The sequence below is a fragment of the Dermacentor albipictus genome, chromosome 5 (genome assembly GCF_038994185.2).
Source record: "Dermacentor albipictus isolate Rhodes 1998 colony chromosome 5, USDA_Dalb.pri_finalv2, whole genome shotgun sequence".
NCBI lineage: Eukaryota > Metazoa > Arthropoda > Arachnida > Ixodida > Ixodidae > Dermacentor > Dermacentor albipictus.
In genome coordinates, this window is record NC_091825.1 from 67,680,378 (window position 1) to 67,692,879 (window position 12,502).

The 12,502-nt window shown below is 44.3% G+C and overlaps 1 protein-coding gene across 1 annotated transcript in view; it reads left to right on the plus strand.

Annotated features, from left to right (window-relative positions):
* LOC135896403 (glutamate receptor ionotropic, kainate 2-like) overlaps positions 1 to 10,391 on the plus strand; it is a 157,737-nt gene extending 147,346 nt beyond the window's left edge. The window contains exons 12-15 of the mRNA XM_070539612.1: positions 3,954 to 4,152; positions 4,962 to 5,175; positions 9,363 to 9,679; positions 10,168 to 10,391. Coding sequence (XP_070395713.1) covers positions 3,954 to 4,152; positions 4,962 to 5,175; positions 9,363 to 9,679; positions 10,168 to 10,191 — 754 coding nt within the window. The 3' untranslated portion in view covers positions 10,192 to 10,391. The remainder of the gene's footprint in view (positions 1 to 3,953; positions 4,153 to 4,961; positions 5,176 to 9,362; positions 9,680 to 10,167) is intronic.
* The last annotated feature ends 2,111 nt before the right edge of the window (positions 10,392 to 12,502 follow it).

Below are 12,502 nucleotides of genomic sequence, written 5' to 3' on the forward strand. Positions count from 1 at the left end.
TAGGATTTTGAAGTGCGAGACGCAGCAGGTCCATCGCTGGGAACATGACGTCACGTCGGTTTTGGTACCATCGTATGTTGACGCCGGACGGACGCCGGCTTTTTCGCTTCAAGGGCCATCGAAGGCTTTTGCCTTAAGAAGTCGACATTTAGGAGCCTAAATAGTTCCTTTTGTGGGCGTTTGGATAGCTATCATAAAAAATGCATCATATTGACAGATTCGATTGCAACCTTACAACACATGCCAAGCCTGCGCAAGCGCTGCAACAATCAACGTCCAGCTTGTGCCATTGCCTATACTAACTATACGGACATAATTGTTTGGCATGCCAACTTGTACATTCAAAAACATGGCCTTATGTGCATGTAAGCTAAAGGTAGTTTTATAATTTTTGAATTGTTGTATTACACTCTACCAGTGCACTAGACAAATCAGTGGTTAGCCGTATTAAATAAAGAAATAAGTGAAATTTGACATATGTAAACTGAGTTATGAGTGTGCTTCTACGGCATACTACATAAATAAAATGACTGAACTGACGCACTGAAGCCATGGAATAAGTACACATGCCTTTTTTTGTCAATTTCTTCATACTAGCATTCTCAGCTCTTTCTCAGGTTGTTTTTTTTTTGCTAGACAATTATTACGCAGGACGTTATGCATGTAACGCAGAAATGGCTAATTTCTGGCGCAAGAATTTAATTCTCAACCAATCGCTTGTTAAGAAGGCATTCTAGCTAGTTTGATGAAAGTAGTACACGCACCCTCCCCCCAACCTCCTACAGAAAAAAAAAATATATTGACAGATATTTTTAAGGGCTAAAACCATGATTTGGTTATCAGGCAAGGCGCTGTAGGGTGCCACCTGAGGGGGTTTCAAGTGCACTGAATGGAAGGCACACGAGCCATTCTGCATGCATTCTGCAACAACCAGAGTGCAGCAATCACGGTCGGGATCCAAACCTGGATCTCGTGCTCAGCCGCACAAAGTCGTAGCCCCTGAGTTACGGGGGCACATGGGATTAATACAAACATACGAAAAGAAAGATCATAAACAATGGGGCTTTCTAAAAATTAAAGCTTCGCAATGTGATTATTACTGGATACAGATATGCTCGGATTTCTGTAGCGATTGCTTGTTCCATAGGCTGGTATATATATATATCAGAAAAAACGCAGTTCTGGGTCCGGGTAAATATGCGCAGTGAAGTAGACGCGCGTATGAAGCGGTTTATTGATCTTTCGGCCGGGATCCGGCCTTCATCAGAATACATTGCATGGTGTCAGTACAGTTAATATGCATGTGCTTATCGACCAAATGTAGATACGTTTACATTAAAAACGACTAAAATGGGTGAACAAAATGCATCTGAATCGTTCAAAGGGTAGCTGACGCGTGTATAGACCGATGGCGATTGCAAACATATCATCTAAAATACAAAGCATAAAAACGCACCGGAATGAATAGTAAAAAGCAATCGCCACGTGACAACAAAACGTGAATATGTGCTCAATATGTGCTTTCAGAGCTTTTCAGAGCTTTCAGGGCCTTTGAGATTCCGCTTTAACAATCAGAAATCCCACGCTAACACGTTGCCCAACCTGCCCATCTCAAGGCATGTGCATCTTCCTGACCACTTATTTGATAAACTGAGAGTCACGTCGCTTGAATCTGTATTTCGTTCAACTTATGATAGAGAAGACCGCGAATCCTTCCTTATATATAAGTTTGATACCATCGCGTGTGGTATGAATGAATGTGCAGGAAAATTGAGTTGCCTGTCTTTGTAGCCCGTCGCTTGTCCCTTCTGCTACTAATACGTCGCTATTCCCCTTTTTTCTGTGTCTGTGCTTGCTTGATAACATAGCACATATTGAGCACACATTGACGTTTTGTTGTCACGTGGCGATTGCTTTTTACAATGCTTTGTGTTTTAGATGATATGTTCGCAATCGCCATCCGTCTCTACACGTGTCAGCTATCCTTTGATCGATTCAGATGCATTTTGTTCGCCCATTTTATTCGTTTTTCATGTAAACGTATCTTCATTTGGTCGATAAGCACATGTATATCAACTGTACTGACACCATGCAATGTGTTCTGATGAAGGCCGAACCCCGGCCGAAACATCAATAAACTGCTTCATACGCGTGTCTACTTTACTGTGCATATTTACCCGGACCCAGAACTGCGTTTTTTTCTGATATATATATATATATATATATATATATATATATATATATATATATATATATATATTTATATATATATATATGTGTGTGTGTGTGTGTGTGTGTGTGTGTGTGTGTGTGTGTGTGTGTGTGTGTGTGTGTGTGTGTGTGTGTGTACACACAACCAAGCATATATAGAATTTCATGAGGCCATAGTTGCGGTGGCCTAAAGACCAGGGCCCATAATGCACACCAATCCTGCAGACATATTCACGATTCACGTAAAAGATAGAATCAGTGGTTCCTGTTGCAGACCGGAAAGAAATGTCGCCAATAAGTGTATTTAAGTGTAGCCAAACGTTATGGACTGACGTATAATTTCGTTCGTTTGATTTATTATAACTCCTAATCTTGTTTTGCACATTCTTCAGTATTTACTTTCTTCCATGTTTCCTTACATATGATTTTAATGAAGTGATCCTCGTTGCTTTAGAAAGCGCATATTTATAAATACCAGGAGGTCCCGATACAGTCTTTGACTATGGGACCTCCTTATGTACATTATTTTTATAACCTCTAATCTATAATAAATAAATCAATTTCAATTCAATTCAATACGAGCCTTCATAAATTGTGCACGTGGCTGATCAGCGTCAAGATATTTTGTAAGAGGATATGAAACAGTGAATTGCGCCTCCGATTTTGACAAGTATTTGTTATATACTTACGCACAACAAGCCATATTCGTTATGGCGACGTTGCACTTACGACTATTCCAATGTTTTGAATGGCGCACACCAATGTAACCAACGTGAGCGGTGGCATCGAACGTGCTCGGATTCCAGTAGCGCGGAGGTAGAACACGTTCTCGTGTAGCCGGGCGTTGGTGCCCTTTCATTTTGCAAAAATGCACTGCGTGCCCTCACCGCCACCATGCAGCTGGCGTCAAGTGCCACAAGTGCCCAACCATGACCTGCAGTGACTGCACTTCTGCATTTGCTTACTGTGTCACGGAGCTTCAGATATATCTTTTGCACTATTGTTTCGTCACGACTGATGCTTACCGTGTATCTTGCACTGCAATAATGCAATAGCGTGCTGTCAAACGATTTCGTATTTACATGCTTTAATACAGTAGATGGGCGGAAGCTTTGAGTGCCTGCGGTACGCCTAAGTTCTGTCAAAAAATAATAAAACAACGGCCGCTCACAAGGTGCCTCTCCACCACGAAGACGTTGCTTGCTGGCACGTCTGCGCCCGACAAGATGCGCGCAGGGAGGCTTATGTGGAACGGGGCCGTGGCTTTTCCTCAACGCCTGTGTGACGGTTGCTAGGCAACAGCTCGTACCTTATAGAGAAGTTGCACTGAATTGATACGAGAATGGATTTTTTTTTTTTTTGGGGGGGGGGGGGGCGATCACGGCTCCGTCGGAGCTACCAGTTTGCCGCAGCAGTCAAACTTATGCACGACGGGAAGATCGCGAAACCCCAGACCCTCAATATAAGGCTGGTATTATACTGAGTTTGCACAATTTTATCACTTAAGATACCTGCCGTCTCTGCAGTAGCGGCACGTTCGCCACCTCGCAAAAAGAATGCATAAATGTATACCTTCAAAGATATTATTCTTGCTTCTTTAGTTTTCCTTTCAGCGAAGCAACAAATTACCAGAATAAAACACAATCAGTCACAATCACAGTTTTCATATAGGGCAGGCGCATTCAGGAATGCGACATTTTAGCATGTGTAATTTTCAAGCATTGACCTGCATCTTGTCGCAGGTCGGCGTCGACACGAATTATTGCTGCTGCCTGGTGGCTGTTCTCGTTCGTACTCGTGTCATCATACACGGCTAATTTGGCATCGTTCCTGACTCGAGAGCGACTACGGTCACCTATAGAAGGTGCCGAGGACTTGGCGAAGCAGACAGAGATTCATTACGGCTGCGTCCGCTCTGGATCCACAGAGGCCTTCTTTAAGGTAAGGACCAAGTCAGCCCTATAACAAGTTGTCCTGATCTGAGCATCTAGGCAAGGACGTTGATTATTCTCTGTGGGACTTGCTCACGGGTAATTTCATGTATGGCAAACAGTACTCACTTTGCGCATTAATTCCTTTTATGGATGCCGGTGGTAAATGAAACATCCAACCTCCTCAATGGTAATTGACGGGGTTCTGCAGGCAAATTTGTAAATATTTGCAGAATAAATGCATTATAATCTAAGTCGCGACATTGCGCAATAATTTTCAAAATAGAGTTAGCGAACAATCCTACAAGAGTCCAAAAGTTCGCCTGTGTTCTCAGTATATATTTCTTACGTCTTACTTGTGTACACTGCTTCAGAATTTTATTACATAACCACATTGCCTTTACCACATATAAGAGAAAAAGCTATGCGACATTTCTTTTTCGAAATGATATGCACTGCTGATTGGCCGCCTGTATATCTCATAAGTCTCCTATTTTGTTACAATAAGTTACGCAAGTACCTTTAACCAAAATACATTCGGTGTGACAAGTTTTGGAACCTCTGCATCATAGATGTAGCTGCATGTTTTTTCCTCCTCGGCACGCAACCTGATATTAGGGCTTCTTGCCTGTGCTAGCTGATACACGGGAACACCTAATTGTACGATTTGACTGCCTAAAGTCCAAGATAGCGCCGAAATTCAAGATTTTCTTAGGTACCACCCACCGTAAGCTTTCGACGCCGACCATATTTTTCTATGTGGATGGTATGGCTTGTCCTTTCACCTCAAGCACATTTCGGGGGCCTTTACATACGCAGGATTCTAAACACGAGACATACGAGAGGATGTGGAATGCCATGAACGATGACCTGGTGTCGTCCAACGCCGAGGGCGTTGAGCGGGTAGAGCGTGGTGGCTACGCTTTTCTCATGGAATCCACCAGCATAGACTACGTGGTTCAGCGCCGGTGCCAACTCACGCAGGTCGGAGGGCTGCTGGATTCAAAGGGATATGGCATTGCAATGCCTCAAGGTATGTCTAACGAAATGTTTCAGCTGTGCGTTAGTGTGAATGTCATGAGTGAAAAATGCTGAAGAGTGGTCGATTGTCTAATGCGGGAACGTATTCTTCAGTTTCTCGCATTCATTCATTAAGTCGGTCGGTCGGTCGGTTGGTCGGTCGGTTACTGTTTATTGAAGCAATTGCAACCTAAAAAAGGAAACACTTTCGTTGAATAGCAGGCTCATAAAAGGGGACGAAAATATCAGGGTGTATCAGATCGCACTCCCATACACACATCACTGCACCTCCGGAGGCAGATCCATTTATATAGAACGCAACTTTCATTACAGGCAATACAAAAACAACAACAGAAAATACATGCACAATATTCAATGCAGGAAATACGTGAGCAATATACAGGGGGTTTCCAGATTATGAAGGTTTTTATAGTCTATGAGCGTAACCAGTGGAGAGTTGTGGCCGAAGGGTTCCGAGTCGGGGCGAACATACTTTGATGCTAACAACGTGAGTTTCGGAAGAGTAATAACTTGAAATTCCCAAATTTCTTTTTAACAAAAGCTTAGGGGCCATTGTTTATTTTGCAGATTTGGAGGCAGTTACGTTTCATTGACATAAATATTTCTACTTGTTGAAAATAGCACCCGATCTTTAAAAAATCATCCTCGAATTTTAGCGCTAAATTCTTGCAATATCAAAACCAACTGCGCCGGAAGCAGAGGAAAGGCGGCGCCCAATCATACCACACAGAAACACCTCGCGACAAAAAGTGCAATAAAGTTTCAAACGGAATGTCGCGTAGAGTTAAAGCAGCTACTGATACGCCAAAGTTTACCTGACAAGCATCTGCTGCGATCTGTTTTACAAGTGTCTGCCGCAACATGCTATCACTGAAACTTCGTTGCACACTCTGGCACATAAATTGCGCCAAAGTGTTTGGCACGCCAATAAACACTCGCCTGCTATACCTCCTGCCATAAAGGCTGGCATTGTCGATGTTCTTTGCATGCAACGAGCGAGAACAATACGTGGGCTCGAGGTTCGTGACCTTATGACGTACTTTGGCTCCTGTACCCTTCCTCATTGTTGCCGCCGACACCACAGCTGAAGACTGCGTCGCTATACTGTCTAGAACAATTTCAGTGTCGCATTCTTTGTGGTGTTGCGATATTATCAGTGATGTAGAAGGGCTAATGAAATTTAAGAAAAAAACAAAAGTTTAACCATACCAAAAGCATGTGACGCCAACCGCACTTTGGAGTTATAAAGGCCTTCCTTTATTGCTCTGTGATGCGGCGGAAGGCGCAAAAGGCACAATAGTTCGAGAAACGCGACGCCATCCAAGCCACAGGATGGAGAAAGAAGCGGTAATGGGATAGTAGAGCGCTTCTGAAGCGGGCAGGGCTGTCAACCATGCGAAAATCAATGGAGCCTGCTGCGGCGCCGTGCCTCGGAGACAACTTCCTTGGACGCACGGTTACTCTGAAGCAAGCGGGGGAAGCAACTCTACTACTGAACTGTTCTTAATCGGCCGGCGTGTACGAACAACGGAGACGTTTTCTGCGTCCATTCGAGTGTAGCATAAATCTAGTCGGAAAGGGTAACGTTGCACAGTTACTACTTGCCTTGTCGCCTAACCGTGCAAAACATTGTTATTTTTACTAGCAGAATTCACACATCGACAGTGTGAAATAAGTAATTGCTGTAGTTTAGTGCAAGTGTATCTATGTATGCACCGGTGGAGTGGTTTATAAAAGTAAGCTTGTGGTATATATGTGCGTGTAGCAAATCACTATGGCTGTAACGAGACACCGATTGGTGGAACCATAAATCCAAAGATTTACTGGGCTATTGGTTAAAGTATCGCTCTTCAAATCTCAGATTTGACTGTAACCTAAATATATACGCTACAGACATGTCTTGCTTCAAAAAAATTCAAAAAGTGACACTGATATGTTATGAGAAAATTAAGTTCTTTCAGTTGGCATACTTGCCGCCAAGTAGTTTTGTTTGACAAAGCCCAAAAACTTTGTTTGATTCTGAGGAACCATCGTTATTTTAATTTTTTTAGAGCGCAGCTCTTTGGCGTCCGTTCCTGGGTTTCGCGTCGGCGTCGTCGTCGACGGCGTCGGCGTCGTCGTCGACGGCGTCGGCCTCGTAACCAGCTCGCCTCCGCCGCCGCGCTCCGCCGCCGCGCATGCGCCGCTGCTCCGCCGCCGCGCATGCGCGCTGTCGGCTCTCCGGGCGAGGGAGGATGATGGAAGGGAGGAGGAGAGACTGTGGAGGAGGGCTGGCTACACAAATGGCTCTTTGGCGTCCGTTCCTGGGTTTCGCGTTGTCGTCGGCCTCATAACCAGCTCCGCCCCCCTTTCATCCCCCCAGCGCTAGCAGCGACCGACTGATACCGCTTTCGTGAGTCCGCTACCGCACTCACGAAAGACGTCGTGCACTTCCTGCAACTCGCATTAACCGTCCATCGATCCACACCGATGTTAGTAGTGGGGGACTTTAATGTTGACATAAAGACAAACAGCAATTTCCTAACACTTATGCGGGAGAACATCCCGTTCCTCTCGCTCGTAACGCGTCCCACGGCTGTGACAACCTCGCGAGGCACTTGTATAGATCTCGTCTTTGAGAATCAAGCATTGGTGTACCAAGTCGAACATATATCAGTCTATTTCTCCGACCACAAAGCTTCCTTCATGACTGTCAAGAACTGTTAATGGAGTCTTTGTTAAAGGAATACGTGTGAAAAATAAAAAATAAAAAATTCTGTGATAGCGCATACATGTGTTGCTCGATTTCTTTGCCTCAATCTATCGAAAAGGTGAAACAGCTTATTTGCTGCGCTCAAATTTCGCATTAGGAAGTAACGTAATCGTCGGTAATTTTTTGTTGAAGCGCGGCCGACAAAATGCGTGCAAGCAACAAGCACACGAACCTTTTCACGGCATTTTGTAGAAACGAAGCATGCTTGAATTGGTTACCCGGTATGAAGTAGTATAGAAGACATTTTGTAGAAGCTAAACTCGAGTCCAACAATACTGATCTTAAAGAACACGAAATACGACTTCACGCTTACATTGTTCGCCAAAGCAAACTCTACAATATTTACATTTGCCCAAACGTGTGATTCTTTGAAGCTACGTAAACATGAACTCGAGAGGGTCGGACAGAATCTCCTTCTCGGGTCGAGAAATGGTCGTTGCGTTAACGCTAGTGGGTTAGCTGGAACAAACGTCGAGGCGACTTTGGTCAACACACCTGCCACTCCTGGGTGGACATGGTCAACACACTAGGCGAAGTGCATGTAAATGATGTTCGGTAGGATTGAGTCAGCCGTACTTCTGACTCTGCAGGTTAACGACGTGTCCATACATTATGGTCGGCAAAAGCGTAGCTCATGCAGCCAGCACAGTAATGAGAGAAAGTGGCCGTGGACAGGAAAATGATGGAGATGATAAGCAGGTCACCTTAAGCAAGCAAGCATTATAGCTTCTGCTGTTCGTACTACAAAAAAAGGAAAACAAAGGTGGGCGATTTTCTTCATTTTAAAACTTTGTATTAGTGAACGGCTGTTCAGTACTCTGCAACGCTAAAGCCCAACATGTTTTGCACACATGCTATGTACTTCGGGAACACGTCATGCTAATTGATGATAGTTGTTTTCACCCTTGGAAATTTTGGCCTCTGAAGTAAAGAGCGATGAAATAATTGTGCGGTTTTTGCTTTCATTAGGCAATACAGTATGACATGTGCCTTAAAGACAATGCCTAGCAATACACGCGAAGGGTATGAGATGGTGCACATCATTAGGAGTTTAGTAGAGACTGGTCCCCAAAGAAGAATATGCAAAAGCGTCCGTAATACTACATTGTAACGTATTTTAAGCCATTACATTCCCGAATTCGTACGCCAAATCAACGCAAGGAAGTAGTCACTACGCATGAAATAAAATATGATTAGCATATGAATATACATATACTTTCATGGCAGGTATTATTGCTACTAAAATCTATTATGCAGCTAATGATGGGCACTGTGACCCAATATAACTGTTGGCATACATGTGGCATTCAGAATGGTGCGCATAGTGAATCATTCGCACGTGTGCACGCACAGAAGCGATACCGCTATTTGCACTGTTCATTCTTCAGTGACAAGTTATTTTTTCTTTTATTCTTTGGCCACCACAGGGTCCCCGTACCGCAGCGTGCTGTCGTCTGCTATACTGCGGCTCCAAGAGTGTGGCACCCTACAGATGCTCAAAGACCGCTGGTGGAAGGTCAGGGATCCAGTGAGGCAGTGTCCTGACGACGCGGCCGCATCGAGGCCTGACGCCGCGAGCGAGCTGGGTCTGCCCAAAGTGGGCGGCGTGTTCGTCGTCCTCCTCGCCGGACTGGGCCTCGCTTGCCTCATCGCCTTCGCCGAGTTCTTCTTCAAAGCACGTTCGTCACGCAAACGACGGCACACCACTTCGACGGGTGGCCCATCATCGGGACGGCCGGTGGACGTGAGTGCATCGTTGGTGCTACTGCTCAACATTCACTCAGGGACGATGCGCACGCGCACTCCCGTGTGCAGCTTCGTTTTGTCGCTAGACTTAGCCTCTTTGTTAGGCACGCAAGCCAGCTCGGCACATATCATAGCAACTACATCAAAAACTGTTCAATCACCTCGCTTATTTAGTCTTAGCTATATAACATTCATACTAAGTAGAAGGCAAGTGTAGAGGGATCTTCCTGCAACAGAGAACCTTTGATTAAAGGAAATTGAACGAGCTACGATTAGAACTGCACACATTACCTCCTTCAACCGCAACGGTGAAAGAAGGTAGTGGTTGAACCATTTTCTCAGATTATTTGTATTCTTAAAAATCTTTCATGAACCGTGGCTGCACGGTCTCAAAACACGTTTCTGAATTCGGGAAAAGAAGGTGGTAATCTTGTACGCATATTTACAGCCCACTCTTTGTCTTTTCTCCCTCCATACCTATTGCAGATCACTGACAAGCATCTGCTCTAAGAAGCCTCGCAAAGCGGACGAACAAATTGTCCGTGCCAAAGTTTGAAGCATCCAAGGCGCCATGAACGGTTACTAGTGGAGCTGAAGTATCCTGTCGAGCATAGAGTACTGCCAGCGGCGAGTGTCTACGACTAAATTTTACAGAAAATTTCACAGAAGTCTGAGTACAAAATGCGTTTAATAAATTTTTAGGCACCTTACACCCTTGTGCACAAGTTTCAGCGACATGCTTAACATATGTACTCCAGCTCCGTGTCGCATTTGTAAGACAGTCTACAGTTTTTCCATAGACAAGTTGTGGATTACCTTGGCTTGATTTAGCCTGGCCTATCTGCTATGTTAACAGACTACCTATCGACAAGTGTCGGTAAGTACAATTATCTTTTCTCTTCGTGGCTCTAGCCAACAGATCTAGTGTTTTTCCGAATTTTGATACGCAGAATTTGGCACAAATATCGGTAATTAGTTGATGGACACTCTGAAGGCAAGCTACCGGCTTCACATTATAAATAAAATTTGCAGACTTAAGAGATTCTTTCAGCGTAGAACTCCTTTACGATTACAGCAGCATTCACCGCAGTGAAGGCTACCATCTTATTTTCACTTGGCTGCTTTTTCCACATATAATATACGTTATACGAAACTTTCAACGGCACTTAACTACATGCACTTATTGACCAAAGCAAGATGGTGGCCTTGGGGCTAGAATAGTAAATGAAATGTCAACATGTGTGATGGTGACATCATTTCTGCCGCCGACTATTCCCGACACTCTCCAAGGTTTCAAAACGCGCGTCTCAACGTTAGCAATGCTACTAGCGGAAACACGGCCATATTGGTTAACGCAAGATATACCTGTATGGGAAAGGCTGCTCCTGGACTTGCGGATATCGTGTATTTAGTTCCCCTCATACAGTAATCAGGACAATACCATATTAGTCGGTTAGATTGTCCTAGCGGAGGGCTGCGATCGTATAAAAATTGTAGATTTAAAGTGAGCATTTCAACATACCAATACAGCAATGTTTAGCTTTAGCCATAAAATATATATTTGTCATTGTTTCAAAGTAATTCAGTTTAGATTATGAGGTTTTACGTGGTAAAACCACTATCTGATTATGCGGCACGCCGTAGTGGAAAACTCCATAAATTTGGAGCACCTGGGGTTCTTTAACGTGTACCTATGTCTAACCACACGGGTGTCTCGCATTTCGCCCCCATCGAAATGCGGCCGCCGTGACCAGGATTTGATCGTGTGCCCTTGTGCTTCGCAGCCCAACACCATAGCCACCATAGGCAATAGTAGTGTGGATTACATAGGTATTTGATCTTTTTCTTTCTGGTGTAAGTAACTTCCTTTTTGTATGACATAGCAATGTATTCCGCGGAATTTCGACGACGTACAGCGTCGTCCGCTTGTAGAGAAAACGCGCGGTTTGTGGATGATTTCCTTGTGTTGATTCAAGGGACAAAAATCACTTCGTAAACGACGTGGCAAACGTTTTCCGCACATTTTAAAAGTGCCTCCAAGTTCTGCAAACCAGGCAAAAGGTGCCTGAAAACAATATGCTCAGGTTTCTTGACCTAAAGTAGGTTTTTTTCCGCAAGCCATGTCTGCTGACCATACGAGCCGCTGAGCGAGAAACCTCTGTTGCCGTTTCTGTCGGCTCAGACAAAGCTGATAAAATGGGCATCAATCAGATGTACCTACATGATGCATTTAAAAAGCCACGGATGTATCGTGTAAACAAAAGCTTCGAAATGCAAATACAGTCCCTCTTTTCAGCAGGTTATCCAAAACATTTGACAGCTGCGTTGGCTGAGGCGCTTCTATCCAAGACGAAGCATGTACGATTGACTGATAAGGTGGATATGAAGGAAAGTCTGATCGAAAGAAGGTGGCCGTCATTCCACACCTGCACACGACGTCACATCGACTGAAGAAATATAGGGAAAATGCAGGCATGAAAGTCATCATGTAAGCCGCGGACAAATTGACCAAATTGTGCAGAATGACATCGCCGGTGAAATGCCAAAAGAATGAGTGCAAAATAAGGAACAAGGAAGAATTCGTCACATATCTCAAAGGTGTTTATCGGATACCCCTGTCGGATTGGGATATAAAAGACAGTCCGTACCTTTTCTTCGTCAGTGGGCACGGCGAAACCGAAAGGATCACGCCGCTCATGTTCCTTCCCCAGGTTAGTTTGTCTGTTTCTACATTCCGCAGTAACGATATTACATTGGTGGTTTTGCCGTGCCCACGGACATGCTTGTCAAATGCTTACGACTGTTTCTGTGTGTGTAAATT